The following is a 16988-nucleotide window of genomic DNA, read 5'->3' on the forward strand; positions in this document are numbered from 1 at the left end:
GCAACACCGGTCTTTATTTAAAATTATGACACAATGTTTCCTGGTTTGCACACATGTATGTCATTGAATAGTTAAATTACAGATAGGGCAGAAATCCTGACAGTGTTGTTCCAGTCATTGAAGTTGGGGGCGTAGTGCATGGGTGGTGCATTCCAACAATTGGCCCACTAATAGTAACAAATATTCCTTGACAAAATATAGACTAGGAGTCTCCATAATGCCTGGCGTAGTGTGGAATTTAGCAATTGCCCCTTCCTCCCTATGCATTTATGAGTGCAAACACCTTACAGTTGGCCATGAGGCCAGTAGCTTTTATATTCAGTGGGTTCTGGGGGTTCGTGACCAGGTACATAATCTCCTCACTTGGCAGATTAAGAACGGGAATATCCCAGCACTGAAGGATGTATAAATCAAGACTGACATTGTGAATAGAACAATTCAGAAGATGGGATTAAAGAGCTTAATGGTAGTCATTGTGAATCACGATGTCAGCTTTAGTATGATTCTAACGATGTACTTGCTAACGCTAATGAGGTTTGATAGAATAAAATTAACAATGTCCAAACAGCCCTATGCTTTCGCAACAAAGGAACCGTATCTCACAGCAGAGTGATACATCCTTTCCTGGGGCTATTTAGTCGATTGATTTTGGGTTTTTTCTCTTTTAGGATATATTTAAATTTGCAAGAACTTCTCCTGTCCCAAGACAAAAGAGGTCCATCGTGGTATCTCCCATTTTAATTCCAGAGAATCAGAGACAGCCTTTCCCAAGAGATGTTGGCAAGGTAAGTCATACAAAATACAAATGAAGTGACAAAGGCACATTTTAATAAGGAGGAAAGCATACACAGGGCAAGCTGACTGTGACCATCTTGGTGGCCTCCTGAAGTTGGCCTCTATTCCTCTATGATAGGAAACCAGATGGTTTTGCCAATAAAAGAATGACAAAAGCCATCAAACAAACAAAAAAAGGAATTTATAAAAACAATAATAATAATACCTCTGAATATCATGCTTTGGAGAGCTATGTGTCATACAAGCACGCTAAAGTTGTGTTAGGAAGATGTCACTGGTTAATAGATTCATTGCTTTTAAAATAATGTCCAGGCAACCAGCCAGATTCTATACTATACATGCCATACCATACCATTATAGCAGTATGATATGTGGCCTAATTTAGATCCTAATTTTCAAATGTGTAAGTCCAGTGGCACCCTGGGTCAGCTCTCTAAAAAGAACTAAGATCATACTAAGATCCAAAGAACTAAGTCATACTAGCCAGACCCAGAAAACACTGTCGCGTGAATCAGAGGAATAACTTTTCCAGGAAGAAATGTTCACTGTTAAATGGGCAGAAATACTGGTGTTGCTTGATCAACACATTCTCTCCCTGTAGGAAAGTCAACATGGAGAATCAAATGTAAACCAGTTCGTATTTTTGGGTCATCCTGGAATTTGAACAGTGGTGGTTAGTTCAGTGAATGACCTTAATGGCTGGATGCTATTGAACTATTTACTCATTCATTACATAAATAAGGAGCACTTGTTATATGCCAGACTTCAAGATTGGGACTGGGTGAATATTGGCGTGAACAGCAGAGAAGCCCCTAGTGTGATAGAGCTTTATTATAGTGGGGAGGCTATATTTCAATGAGGAAATAAACAAACAAGAAAATTGCAGAGGATAATAAATTCTGTGAGGAGCGGAAACAGCTCTTCGGGAAGAGAGTAAATGGCAAGGCCAGGGAGTAGAGGAACAGCAGTGTTCATGTACATGGCCGGGAAGGCTGGTCTGAGACCATGGTGTTTGAATGGAGACTGGAGGGGTGAGAAAAGGATAGCCGCAGCAAGATCTGGGGAAGCTGCGCTCTTAGCGGAGGGCACTGCACATGCAAAGGTCTAGAGGTGGGAAGGAACGAGGCGTATTTGAGGAGCAAAACATCTGGATGGCTGCAGTGTGAGTGGGGAAGAGAGTGGTAAGAGCTAAAGTCAGAGAATCTGGACTGTCACAGTGGCTTCAGACACCATGGCAAGTGGGAATTTCATTGTATACACAGCAAGAGACCACTGGAGGTTCTCCCTGGGGTATGTGTGTGCGTGTGCGTGTGTGTGCGCACCCTGAAAGGCCCTCTGGCTGCCTCATAGGGAATGATTTGTGGGAGCAGAGTGGTTACGAGCAGTGGGCACAGAAAGATCTGCCAAAGGGGGTGTTATATGGTGGCCTGGACCAGAAGTGAAGGTAATTTGGACCATTAGAAATCTATTTCTGTTGGAAATTAGAGGCATCAATAATCCAGTGTCCTGGTAATCACCATATTTGAGATTTGAAGCTACCGCTGTGCCAAAGATGCCTTTCTTTAAGCAAAACCTTGCCAAGGGTCCGGGACATGAGACAAAGGGGAGCAGAGCTGTTCCAAGTGGGCGGTGGTGGGGTTTAGGAGCCCTGCCCTGTGGACAGCCCTAACCACCGCGATGGCCCTTGTGTCAGTGTCCCTGAAGCCAAGAGTGGCACTCACCAAGGACCAGATTCCTCAAGGCTGCAAGACTCTGCCCCCAAACCATTTCAGAGACACCAGTTGCATCCTTGCTCTTTAGACGTTTACGTAAGTCTGGTGGTCTCAGCCCTCACTGTGCATCAGAGTTGCCTAGAGAAGTTAAGAGACACTCGCCAGGCTCCGCCTCCCAAGATCCATTCAATTGGTCAGGAAGTGGGGACCATGCATCAGCAGTTTTCTTTTAAATCCCAGGCGATTCTGAGGTGCAGCCAGGGTTGAGAACCCCTGAGCTACACCAGGCCTCCTTCCAGAGTAGCGATGGACCAACAATATCAGCACCACCTGGTTGGGAATACTTGGATGGACATTACTGGTTTCTCCATGCTCTTTATACCCTTAAAGGAACTTTTTCCCCTCTGTGCATGCTTGGTTGTATCCATTCACCTTATCCTTTTCTTCATGTCTTATGCCTCACCGTCATCAGCCCCACACCAGGAGCTAACAAGGGATGCTCTGCTGAGCTCTGAGACAGTGTATAGGTATCTTCAGAGAGTTCCGGGGAGGTGGGGAGAAGGGAGACACGTCCTCCTTGCCCACTCAAACTCTCTGAGTCAGGCAAGTCTAACCGCATAAATATCGCACATCAGACTTGAGTATAGAATGCCATATGAAGAAGAGACTGTGGTTATGAACGCATAAGGACGCTGGCCTCACTTCGGTTTCCCCCAGAAGCTGACCCTGAGACAAGAATTCAAATGCAACCAGTTTATGTAGGAGGTGAAGAGAATACTGGTAAGGGAGGGGAGTGGGGGGAATGGAAGTGATCCAGGGAAGGAAAACAGCCAACGGAAAGGTCTCTTTATCAAGGCAACTACCACTGCAGGTGACTGCAATGTAATCCCCAGGGGACGTGCTAGGGAATGGTGGAAAGCACATTCCATGGGGGAGAAAGCTGGGGTATTTACAGACCACCCCCATCTGCCTTTGGTTGAGGATCTTTCACAAAGGCACAAACTCTCCAGCACATCCAGCCTTCCCTGTGTTCTGGGTGCCAGCATGACAGCTTTCTGAGGCCTGGGGGAGACAGTTGCAAGCCTGCTGGTGTGCCTTGAAAAGGTGAGGTCCAAGGAAGGGGACAGGGCACGGATGGACTCCATTCCATCACCAAACTTAATACAAATACGTTTGTTTGCAGGCCACATTTTCCCTGGCTCATCTTCTGCTCCCACCTCATTTTCTGAACTTTTTTTTGTCTCATGCCTTTGGAGAGGACTGTGCTTGCTTCTCTCCATGAATACGTACTCGCTGCGTGTCAGGTGGGCAGATCTCTGAAATTCAACCCAATCCGCATCACTAAGCACACATTCTGCATCTGCATTTGCAAAGCACCATGCTAGGGGCTGGGGATTTAAGGACAAAAGGCAATAGACAGGATCCTTAATCTCACAGGATTATAGAGGAGTAGAAAAAAATCATCACAAACACATTATTTGTCCAATGCTGTGAAGTATAAGCACCTTTCACCCATTACCTTAAATTCTCATACAAGCAACCCCATGAGGGTCATCCTCCAGTGTGCAGGGTGAGAGTAAGCAGAGTCAGAGGGAGACGGTCACCTGTCCCAAGTCACACAGTCAGTTAGTAGCAGAAACAAATTCCAAGCCAACTCTTTGAGGTTTCAGTCTGTGCTCTTAACCCGCTAAGTGCAATCTGAGAATTCTCTTACATGGGATGAAATATCTTTGCTGACAGTTACTCTCTTTAAAACAACATTAAAATTAAATTTAATTATTTGAATTTGAAGCGCACCAAAGAAAAAAAGTAGGATGGATAGAGGGCTGGGTAATTGGATAGATATATGATAAAACAAATTTAGTAAAATGTTAATGGTAGAATTGGGTGGTGGGCATAAGGTCGATCACTGAAAATTTCTTTCAGCGTTTCTTCTGTTTGGAAATTTCCTAATACAATGTTGGAGGAAAATTAAGCTTAACTAAATACAACATTATCATAAAACAGAAGAATTGGTGTGTTGACTCAAAAATAATTTTTTGTCTTTCACTTCAAGAGGATGGATGGAGACTAAGTACCTATTTCTTTTCTTTCTTCTTTTTTTTTTTTTTTTGTCGTATTTTATCATAAATGCCTTTTAAAGAAAGGAGACTCACACACTTCAGGGTAAAGACATCAAAAGCAAGTTGCTGCCGTGAATCCACTCTCTGGGGGAGATTTTTCTCAGTTGAGGCTGTGCCACGCAGAATTGTGTATTGACAGAAAGGCTTTGCAGGTAGCCCTGGGGGCTAGACAAAGTTTTGGTTGATGCATTATTTATCTGCCAAATAATTAATTAGTCGGTAAGTGGCTAACTTATTGGAATTTGGAAACAGCTTTAACATCATCTCCCTCAGTGTTTCTGAAAAATGGCTTAAATACCCAGTTGCGAATATACTCCCTCAAACCTGTGACTTCCTTCCCGTTTTTGAGCTCTAGATCCGGGAGTGTGTGCCCTAAAGAGAAATGCGTAGCTGCCACCAGGTGCTTTTTCCCTCCCCCTTCAAAGTGTGACTATTTCAAAATTTGAGCCATAAATAATTTCTTAGTTTTACCAACTTTCACTGATAAATATTTGATTGCCTCTTTAGAGATTTTTGAGTTCCTGGGCCTGATTGATTGAGAGCAGGGGACTTTAAATCTGTGGGGCAGCAAGGAGGTCTTTGGGAGACGTATTTTATTCTGTTTTATATTAAGTTTGAAAGACAAGTCATTTATGAAATGCTTATTAGAGATTCTAGTTTCATCACAAACCCTTTTCATCAAAACCAATGAAAGTACATTTTACTGAAAATCCTTTTTTTATATCCCCTATAAATTGGTAGAACGGGCCTTTAGAAGGACATCTTTAACCCAGGACGGGAGAAATATGTAATTGGACCGTGTGCTTTTCGTAAAGGGAATCAACATAGATCATTAGAGCAAATCACGAAAACCACTCAACCAGGACTCTGCTTTGATTGTGTCATGAATGCACATCATCCACAAGGGTAATTTATGGCAGTTCCTAAATATTGCTCAGAGTTCTGGGCATACTGTCTAGTAGGGATCTCCCCACATGCACGTAGTCTGTACCTCCCATTTATGCCCAGCTTTGCAAACAGGTGCCAAGGAACCAGTGGCTCAGGACTGAATTTGTTTTACTCCACGTAATAGCCATTTGCATCACTTTGAGAACACATGGGTGCCAAGCTGTGTGGGCCACAAATCTGGTCCTAGATCCCCAGCACTGCTCAGTCTCACCCTCCTACTAAAAACATAGACTTAGCCCCGTCCTACTGCCTGACTCGTTCTGTGTCGTCACCATCAGCCCTCCACCCCTTTTCAAATCCACGATTTCACAGTTTTTATTCAAGTCTGACTACATGCCTCCTCTCAGAAATTTACAGCAGCTTAATTTCTCTTTTTAAAAATTTTTTATACATTTATTTATTTATTTTGAGAGAGTGATGGGGGTGTCAGAGGCACAGAGAGAGAGAAGGAGAGAGAGAATCCCAAGCAGGCTCCATGCCGTCAGCGCAGATCCCTACGCAGGGCTCGAATTCACGCACTGTGAGATCATGACCTGAGCCGAAATTAAGAGTCTGACACTTAACTCACTGAGCCACCCAGGCGCCCCTAATTTCTCCTCTTAAAAAGAACCAGGAGTTTTACTCAATAACTAAAATTTACCACTGGCTAGTGTATAGGAGAGAAATTTGGGGGCGCCTGGGTGTCTCAGTCAGTCAAACCTCCGACTTTGGCTCAGGTCATGATCTCCCGTTTCCCAGGTTCATGCCCCACATCAGGCTCTGTGCTGACAGCTCAGAGCCTGGAGCCTGCTTCAGATTCTATGTCTCCTTCTCTCTGTCCCTCCCCTGCTCCTACACACACACTCTCTCTCTCTCTCTCTCTCTCTCTCTCTCTCTCTCTCTCTCAAAAATAAATAAACATGAAAAAAAGAGAAATTTGAATATAAAAGACCCAAGATGTCCAGAAACTCAATATTCAAAACTTCTTACAGAGATGAATAGCATAATTTATTTCTACATGCAGCAACACCACTCATACATATGCCTTTACTATTTCCATGAGTTAGAACTCTTTCCTCTTCCTGGGACACAGCCCCTTCATCCACACTCTCCGGGGGCTGATGCATTTACATTCAAGGCTTCGCTGTCCAGTGGAACATTTACATCCTTGCAGAAAATTCTGTCCACACTGTCCAGTATGGTAGCCTCTGACCAATCACATGTGGCTATTGAACACTTGACATGTGGCCAATGCAACTGAGGAACTGGAGTTTTAAGTTTTATCTAATTTTAATGAATTTTAACTCAAAATTTAAAACTATTTGATTCAGTATTGGCATGAGAAATCTCCCTTTTCAACTGTAAATTTTAGTCTAAGTACAGGTCAAATACTTTTCATGAAGATATAATATCTAAATTGATATGTAAGTGTAATATAAACAGGTTTTCACAAGCATATTACCCCCACACACAAAGCATGAAAAATATCTCATTAATAATCCTTATATTCTTGTCATGTTGAAATCAAAAAATTTTGGATATCTTGGTATGCTTAAAATTAATCTCATTTGTTTCTTTTTACTTTTTTTTTATGTGGCTACCAGACAGTTTAAAATTATTTGTGTGGCTCACATTATATTTCTATTGATCACTGCTGGGCTAACGCCTGTTTCTGATGCAGTCTCTTCCTTGGGTTTTTTTGTTTGACCTCCTTTACACATTGTTTATACCTCCTTGCTCACATAGAACACATTCGAGAAAGCAATATAGTTTCTTTTGTATTTTTCTTATCTTTCTGTTAACTATAATTCATCAAGTGTAGCGATACAATCCACTGCCTAACACAAAGTAGGACTCAAATATTCTTTGACTTGAATTCTAGTTAGGTCTATGCCTGGTTGGATAAGGCATTCACTGGTTCCTGATTAAAGTGATCACAGCCCGGTTTGTTGTTAGAATGGAATTAATAGACCGTTATATGATCAGTCTGGATATTTCTAACAAATTTTAATTTTCCACAATGGCAGTGAGGATACCAGATAAATTGGTTGGTAGTCAACCATTATGTCAGGTCAAATCTGTATCTTTGGCAGATTGTGATAGATTGGATGTTGATGGATTGTGTGTGTGGGGGGGGGGTGGGGAGGGGAAAGAGAGAAGGAGAGAGAGAGAAGAAAGAAAGTGCTTGTATTTCCATATTTGCTCAGACGTATGGTATTTTAAACCCACTTAAATAAAGAACCTCAAAACTAACTTTATTCACAACTGAGCAGAGTTAATTTTAATTTATTTCAACTAAGTCTAGTAAAAATATATATTCGCCATTAACAAGTGTTGCCCTCTTTCTGCAAAGTTTAATTAATGATAAAACATAATTGAGTTGTTTTGGTTGTTTGCCAAATACATATATATGCAAAAATGCCCTCCGTGATATACATCCAGCAAATAAAGGCATCCGAGCCTATGGAGGAAGCAATATTTTTAGTCCTGGGTTTATCACCCCTTCAGTTCTCAATGTGAAAGATTCCCAAGGCTTTATTGTTATGTACATTTGGCCTCAGACTGAATTTATATTTAATTATTCGTGAACATTAAAGGATCTGGCATTTCAGCTTGAATTAGCACCCTGGAGGCAGGAGAGTTGAGGATTTTCAAATCCAACTAGAATCTTCAACATCTAATGAATGTCAGCATCTAAGCCAAACCTGGGTGCCCCCCCCTTGTTCTTACAACAACCCCACAAAGTACTACACCCATTTCTCAGATGGGGAAACTGACATCAGAGAAAGGAGACAACTTGCCCAAGGTGACTCATTTAAAGAGCTGTAGCACGAATATCAGAATCTAGGAGTCTTAAGTGCCCATCAGTGATCTCTGTACCATAATGTGTGGATGTTGAGTCCCCATAGGTCTCTGCTGTTTGCATAACATGCTCATGTGAATTGCCATCTGACTCTCGCACATACTCTCAGAGACCAGCGTTCTATCCCTATTGTACTGAGGAATCGAGGCTAGTGTATCATGCAAGACGGTTTCCTTGTGGTACAAACTGAGGTGTTGTGCAAGCTGGGTTCCTTCTGCGTTACCACCTGCCATGCACTGGGGGGTCTGGAAAGATTTCAAAGCAGCACATGGTGTGGGCTAAGGAATAGGCTTTATTGGAGAAAGAGAACACGTAGAAGCCAGGGGTCAGCCAAAGGTGAGAATCACTGCTCCCCTTTCCCTGTCATCCTACAGAGAGCTATGCCAAGGCCTGGGCAGAGCTGAACATTGTCCAGGTTTGCCAGATGAGGCCCTCTGCTGACATCACTCTCCCTTCTTAAGCTACCTTGACTATAACCTTGTCAGTGGACAGACAGTCAAATTCTTGGGGTGCCTGAGCACAGGTACCCAGATTTATAGAGGTTATCTAAGATTCCAGATGCTCAAAGCCAGACGCCTTGGACGGTGATATGCTGGTTAACCAGCTCTCGGGTGTGAGGAAAGCCCTAATTAGTAATGTTTGCCACTTTCTTTGGCGTAAGTCTTCCCACAGTGACCAATTTCAAGCTACCAATGTTCAAGCTTCTTAAATACTTAACAACCAAGAAGTAGGAGCTAGCTCCAGCTTACCGCTAACCTTGGGACCTATGGAATGTGACACTGGATGGGCCAGTGAATGCCCTGGCCCAATGGGGATCTGTACTTGAGTGGAACCTCCAGCTTGGAGAGGTGGCTTCCCCATCTACCCATTTCGCCCTGAAGTCACCTGTTTCTTGGCCAGGGTGAGCATGAGGGGTCATTCTGGATAATTCTGCCCCTTGCAACCCATTAAGAACCTTGTCTAACACCACATCACTGGTGGAAAGGAGAAGCAGACCTTGAACCAGCACCCTTTCAGCTTTGCCCCACTTCTCCTCCTGTGCACAAAAAAGTCAAGTCAGTTCCCTGAGGCTGACAAATTCTGTGACAGTTGTCCCAGTTCTACCTGGAAAATGAGGAAGGGAGAGATAACATCCTCTGTGAAGTGCGGAGAAATGAGGTTAACCTCACAGTTATTTGATGTGCATGTTTGTGCACTGAGTCAAGGCCGGAGGTCATGTCTTGGTTTAACAAGACCACGTGTTGACAAGCAGAAAACTGCTTTCTTCACCCGGCAAGGAAAGCCACCGTCTGGCTTCAGAGCACGCTCTTTTTGTTGTTGTTGGTATGTTGCTGACAACCCTGTTCAAAGGAACCACGAGGAACAAAAATGAAAGCAGAAAAGGCTAACTTTGGTGTAATTAAGAGATATCACTGCTCGTTTTTCTCAGCGACGAGGCCACGGCTGACTCAGTCGATAAGGGCGGCGAAGAAGCAGGGCCCAAGGCGCTGCGGGGAATGGACTGGCCCTTTTGTGGTCAAACTTGCAGCCCCAGGTTTTGAGGCAGAGCTGGATGGCAACAGAAACAGGCCAATCCATGGTTTTCTGAAAAGGGGGAGGGGATGGATGAAGAACTCACCTTTATTTCCTTTTCTAACTTGGAGCTTGCCCTGGCTTCCCAATGGGGTCCTCCCAATGGGGAGAGACTTCAGTGTGGGGCTGGTCCTGCCTCCAATAGCAGGAATGGGGAAGGTCTTGGATACAAACGCCCTCTGGTACAAGTTTAAATGGTCCTGCCTGTAGGTGTTTCATTGGAGATGCTGGTGTTTCGGATCAGGAGATGAAGAACAGACCCAGCTTAGGTCTTTGGGGAAGGCAAATATTCCTCCTAGGCCGAAAAATTGAGGCTCGTGCATTCATTCATTCACTTAGCCATTCATTCAGAAATGTTTATCGAGTGACTGCTCTGTGCCAGGCACTGTGCTGGCTGCTGCCCATGGATTCCCCCCTCATGGAACACACAACTGGAGGAGACACAGAGCTGTAAACATGCAGATGAGACAGTGACAGGGAGCAGTGGAGAACCTGAGAAGGCAGAGGACGCAGCTCCCAAGAGAACCCCCCTCGTGTCGCATACCAGCAGGCAAGGCGAAGTTGGGCCAGAAAGAGTTCTCCAGGCAGTGATAAGATCATAGGTGCAACATCTAGAACCCAGAGAGAGCATCCAGTACATGGAGAGCCAAGAATCATTGAATGGGGCTGGGTCAACAAGGGCCCCTGACAAATACATTTAGAGGAAGAATTAGGGGCTGGAAAATGAAGAACCGTAAACACAACTCCAACTCCAGTGAGTTCACGCCTTATTCTGCAGATATCAGTTATAAATCGAGGAATGACATGACCAGATTGGCCTTTTAGGAAGATAAATCAGCTTGTGGTGGGTCACACCTGGAAGCTGAGAAAACCAGAAGCGAGGTGTGTGTGTGTGTGTGTGTGTGTGTGTGTGTGTGTGTGTGTGCGCACGGATGGCGGCTGTAACAGCAGCCCAGGTGGGCGGTGCATGGCACCTGGGCCTGGAAGTGGCAGGGAGACTGGAGAGAAGATACCGAGGCAAGTGCTGGGCAGCCTTGGTGAGTGTTGGGTGGGGAGGGGAGGAGGTAGAGGAAAAGGAAGACCCCTCTTAGCTGGGAACATCATGCCTCCATAGGATGCTGAAGAAGTCACCTGCACGGAGGGTTTAACTGTGGGTCAGTAGACTTTTCATAAAACTGAGCGGCCTGTTTTATCCCTCCTCCCTCAAGTTCACTCTTTACCAGGGCTGCTGTGCTTTCCTTCCGTGAAGCAAGGGGTAAGTTCTCCCAGAGGAGATAGATCTACCCGCACATTATACACAGGTGGACGGACAGGCTAGATGCTAGATGTGGAGCTGGGCTTCTAGAGAGTAGGTTCATTTTGTACCCGCAAGACTTGTGGGCCACCAGACTCTCAGAAGCTCCTTCCCTATGTGTCCCCAGGTGTGAATACAAATCCTGCCTGATCTGTGCCTTGTGATTTCAGTTTAGTTATTCCTGGTTCTGGATTTGAAATCTTTTTTTTTTTCTTTTTTTTTTCTGCCAGCTCAGAAATGCACAACAGCTGTGTTCACTGTTGGCCTTCTAGCCTCGAATTCATTCTAAATACATTCCTTCTTAGTAATTTCTTCTTTGAATGCTGATGTTGGCTATGCATTAGTATACACAATCCACAGGCTCTATGTTGCTCAATTTTTAGTTCATTTATTTGACAACTTAAAATTCCTCACAAGTGGTGCTTTTATTTTGTTATTTGCATCTGGAAATCATTGCTAACATGCCATGGAATAAATCTGGGGTTTTTTTCATAATTTTTTTCTTATTATAAGAATAATAGATGTTCATCAAAAACTTTAAAGAAAAAAACATATATTTAACAGTAACAATATAAGCATCTCCCAAGTCCCACCACCACCTTCCCCATAGTTTGAGATAATCACTGCTGGCCCTCAGTCTTTAAAGTGCATACAAATCTGTGAAAGCACAGCTGCCCAGGCCCCATCCCATCAGACTGTGGCTTCCCTGGGTCCGGAGTGGGGAGTTAACCTTGGAGTTAACCATTCTAGCACGCACACCCCAGTTCTGCTGGTTCTCCCAATTCGAGAAGCTCTGTCCTAAACGTGCAATACCCACACAGGGCCATCCTGTACTCCCTGACTTTCCACTCACCAACATCTCAGAAACATCTTTCATGTCCTCAAAGGTCCTTCTTCAATGGCATTTTGTTTCTTCTTCTTTTTTTTTAAGTTTATTTATTTTGAGAGAGAAAGAGAGAGTACAAGTGGGAGAGGGACAGAGAAAGAGAAACCCAAACAGGATCTGCACTGTCAGCACAAAGCCCCATGCAGGGCTCAAACCCACAAACCATGAGATCATGACCGGAGTCGAAATTGGACACTTAACCAAATGAGCCACCCAGGCACCCTTCAATGGCATTTTGAAATGTTGTGTGATGTGGTGTGCCATTGGCTCAGCCGTTGTTAAATGCCCGAGGTTCTTAATGCAGGGTCCACAGATCATGAGGGGGGCTGTGGGTAGATCAGTTCCCTTGGTAATCCAAAGGATTTCTGTTTTTGCACTTGAAATATTATCTGGGGAAAGATGTCACATGATTTACAAAAGGAGTCCATTAGACAAAATGGTTAAAAACCTCTTAGACCATCCCCAGTGCATGGCATTTAGTGGTTTCCCCTTGAACATCTCCTAGTTGTAAGTCATATTGCTATGATTGCCACCATTCACAAATCTTTGCCTAGATAGGTATGCATGCAAGAGTGTGTGTATGTATATATGTGTGTGTACGTGTGTGTGTGTGTGTGCACGCATGTGCATAAAATCAATGGTTACCTTATATGAAACTTGAAGCCAACAGTCAAGAGCTGATGTAACAGCCTATCTCAGGAAACAACCCCCTGACTCACTCCTACCTGAGATAGGCTTGAACCCACCGTGTCCCTCCTCTGGTGCATTCTCTGTCCGTCTCCTCTGCAGCCCTGCTTCCATCTGACAACACCAGCTTCTCTTCCCCACCCATCCTCACACTCCCCAGGTCTAGAACATCTTTGTTCTCATCATGCTGTGCAGCTGTCATCTGGGACAATATATCCTCAGCCCTGCTGAGGATTAAAAATACGGCTAATAGGATATATATGTTCCATGCATGCTTGGGAATGTATGGAATACTCTGGAAGCCTTCCAGTTCCACCTGTGGTTCCCCCATCATTCTCACTCTCCTTCTCTTTCCCATCATTAAAAATAGCCTCATTTGTGCTGCCCTCTCTCTGAGATTCTCCACTGAGAAGTGCCCTCTATCCGAAGGGCACTGCTGGGCTCCATGCTTTGTGTACTTCGATACTAATTCCATGCAAAGGAGGTGTTTCCATGGCCTTTACAGAGGAGGAAACTCAATGACTTCTCTGATGCCTCAGAGTGCTGAAGCTGGGATTTTTAAAAGTCTTTATTGAAGTATGATATATAGACACAAAAGTACAAGATCATGAGTCTCCAGTACCATGATTCTTTTACAGACAGAATGCACCCATGACGTCAGCACTCCAACCACAAAATGGAACATTATCAGCCCCCAGAGCCCCCTTCATGTCACCTTCCAAGCCCTAACTCCACATCCCCCCAGTGTAACCAGCCCTCCCCTCTATCACCATGAGCTAGTTTCACCATTTGGTACATAATATAAACAGAATCATACAGCATGTATTTTGTGTTAGCTTTTTGTATTTTTTGCTCAGCATTACACTGGTGAGATCCATGTTTATTGTTAGGCACATTTGTAGATCACAGATGTATCGTATCACATTTTCTGAATACACCACACGCTCTCATTTCTACTGTTGAGAGGAATTTGGATCATTTCCAGTTTGGGACCATTACAAATAGTACTGTGATACTACCCTCATGCATGCCTTTAAGTGAACATACGTACACATTTCTGGTGGTATATATCTAACCATGGGGTTATTGGGTCAGTTTTAGTAAATTCTGCCAGACAGTTGCCTAAGTGGGTTATATGGAAGCTGAAATTTAAACCCATTATTCTGACTCTACAATGACTTGTGGGAGTAGGGTGAGAGGCATATTTCTTTTTCTGTTGTTCCTAAAGAAAAATATATCCAGTTTCTGTCCTACTTGGTAGTGATGGCCATCAATATCAACAATAGCAGGGGCCTGTGGAATGTTTTTGGATCACATTAGAACCTGTTGCCTTCACCGTCGAGAACTGGAGGAGGTCACTGGTTCTCCACCTGTGCTGATCCTCATGATATCAGGCCGTGTTACCAAAGACCCTTAGCAGCACACTTTTCCCAGATACAGGAAGATTTGCTACATGGTAAACAACAAAGCGTTCTGACCCACTGATGTACAGTTGTTGAACAGACAGTACGCATATCCACCTTCATTTGACATCCCTGATGAACCACTGAGTGTTTGAAGTGTCCCCTAGTCCTTCCTAAGTGTCCTTCCTAAGTCAGAGAAATCCACCTTGAGGCTCTTGCTGCTCTCTGGCTATGTTTGTGTTTATTGATATTTCGATCTTCTCCCTCTCTCAATTCAGAGAGATCATAGACCATTAGAGCTGGCAGGAACTCTGGAGATGGCCCAAAGCCTTCACTTTAGAGATAAGATGGAAAATTATTTGTCCAAAGTTAAAAGACGGCAGAAGTCCTAATCTACCCCTCATTCTGTTGCCCTTTTGCTTACACTGGGTCTTCTGAACCTTCATGGTCCTGGGGAAAACCTGAGCCCAGTCTGGAAACTTCCCAGGACTTTAGGAGTCTCAGCAAAGCACACCATGATTAATGTCAGGTGTCCATGATCTCTAGGATCATTCAGCTGAGACTGACCTTGTCCCATATCTTTTTGCTGGTCTTAGCAGCATTCTTAGAGGGTGGTTCCAACCCTAAGGGTTCAGCTGATGGCCCCCACGTGCCCTCCCAGGGTCAGAACACATCACAGGACCAATCCATCCTTTGAACAGGAAAGACAGGGGTGAAAACTCCAGGAAGTGGGAATATATCAGTGCAAGATCCCACCTGGGTAACCCCTGTTTTGTTTGAAGAGAGAAACTTACAAAATCCAAACAGGCTAATTTGGAGAGCTTAATTTCTGCCCTGGTTGTTTGCTTGTGTTGTTCCCATTTTAGCCTCAACATCTAGCATGTCTTGTACAGACTAGGCTTTCAATAAGCATGTGTTGAATGAATAAATAAATGAGTGAATGAATGAATGAATGAATGAGTGAAGGAGTGGCCAAAAAAAGGTCAATTCCAGTGGTCTCCCCACACTGGGTTAGCACTAAAGGACTCACCTTTACCTTTGCCTGTAGGCACCTGTATATTCTTTTATATGCAGAACAAATGCCTTTAAGTTTGGGATTAAGAAAAATAATTTTTCCTTTTCTATATCAGTTACTATTAAGTGGATAAAATGATGACTTTGGTAGAAGAAAGAAGATACATGGGGAAAGTTTCAGAAATTTAAATGTTATATATGAACATATATCTATATATGTATTATATAATTTGTATTCTGTAACATGTTATGTAAAGTACATTTTGTGTTGTGAGGTGACACTTCCTGATTTTAGTTTTGTGGAAAGAATGGATCCTTGTAAGTAAATTGTACAGGTGACTGAAGCAAAACTGTTTTGGAAAAAGTGATCCCCTTGGATGCCAGTATCTCTGTAATGTTTTATACAGTAGTTCCCGCTCTTAAAGTAAACTGAAGTTAACATGCCCATTTATTAATGGAAAGGTGGCTTTTATTATTATAACTATAAAATGGAATTGTGTTATACCTTCCGAAACCGGGGACACATGGAGAGATTATATGCTCCCTATGTTAAGTGGCTTCATTCTGCTGGGTATTTTCATGTGTGCTTTTTATTTTTTTATTTTTTAATGTTTATTTTTGAGGGGGGGGGGAGGGAGAGAGAGAGAGAGAGAGAAAGAGGGAGAGAGAGAGAGAGAGGGAGAGAGGTGGAACATGAGCAGGGGAGGGGCAGAGAGAGAGAGAGAGACACAGAATCTGAAGCAGGCTCCAGGCTCTGAGCTGTCAGCACAGATCCCAATGCAGAGCTTGAACTCACAAACCGTGATATCATGACCTGAGCCGAAGTCGGACGCTTAATTGACCTAGTCACCCACTCAGGCATGTGTGCTTTTTATACTTTCCTGATCTCTTTCCCCATCTCCAGACGCTCTTATCCGCCACTCCTCCTTCCTGACTCTCTGCCTGTTCTAATAAGATTAACTAGTCCTTGGAATTTGCTGCTTTCAAATCGCTGTCGGCTGGGAAATTAGTCTCCGTGCATATCCTAATCCTGTGATATAAACTCGGAAAAATGAGACAGACTTGGATTTGGTGTCTGTTCTACCGGTGACCAGCTGTTTGACCTTTGGACAGGCCACTTGAACCATATGAGTTCTGTTTCTGATGGGAGACAAGGCTGGTAACACCTTCCGTCCACGTTTGAGGAAAGACAAAACGAGACCACTCCGTTGATCTCTGGCCACATAGTAAATGCTCCGTCAGTGTGCCCCTCCTTTCATTCTCTCCCTTCCTGGCCAAAATCCACCTGCAAAGGTGTTAAGAGAGCTTGTGAAGCTCTCTCCAGAAGGAAGCAAAATAGGCTTGTACTTATGTAGATGTTGAAGCTATCTTTCATTCCTGTGGTTGACCCTTCCAAAGGATGAAAGTTGTCGTGTAAGTGTGCTATTTAATCAATATTACTAATAAAAGACGCTAACATGACTTAGCACTGTCCAGGCAGAATGTTAAAAAACAAAACAAAACAAAAAAAAAACCTTTTTTTGAAAAAAACAACTGGCAATCCACTCTACCCATCTGCCATTTTCTCTGTTCTAGTTGAATATATGAGAGCACATCTTCAGCAATAAGTTCAAATATAAGCACCATGAGATCTGGTGTGTTCACAATTGCACTTTTGGGGCCTGGAACATCATAGATGCACCATAATTTTTTTGACTGAATAAATAATCTCT

At 43.6% G+C, this 16988-nt stretch overlaps 1 protein-coding gene across 7 annotated transcripts in view; it reads left to right on the forward strand.

The window, feature by feature from the left end:
* The window catches only part of CDH13 (cadherin 13), a 1030961-nt gene that overhangs the window by 449682 nt on the left and 564291 nt on the right, over positions 1–16988 (forward strand). For all 7 annotated transcript variants that reach the window (XM_042919726.1, XM_042919730.1, XM_042919731.1 and 4 more), the window contains one exon: positions 669–785. In XM_042919726.1, the coding sequence (XP_042775660.1) occupies positions 669–785 (117 nt within the window). The remainder of the gene's footprint in view (positions 1–668; positions 786–16988) is intronic.

The sequence above is a fragment of the Panthera leo genome, chromosome E2 (assembly GCF_018350215.1).
Source record: "Panthera leo isolate Ple1 chromosome E2, P.leo_Ple1_pat1.1, whole genome shotgun sequence".
Lineage (NCBI taxonomy): Eukaryota > Metazoa > Chordata > Mammalia > Carnivora > Felidae > Panthera > Panthera leo.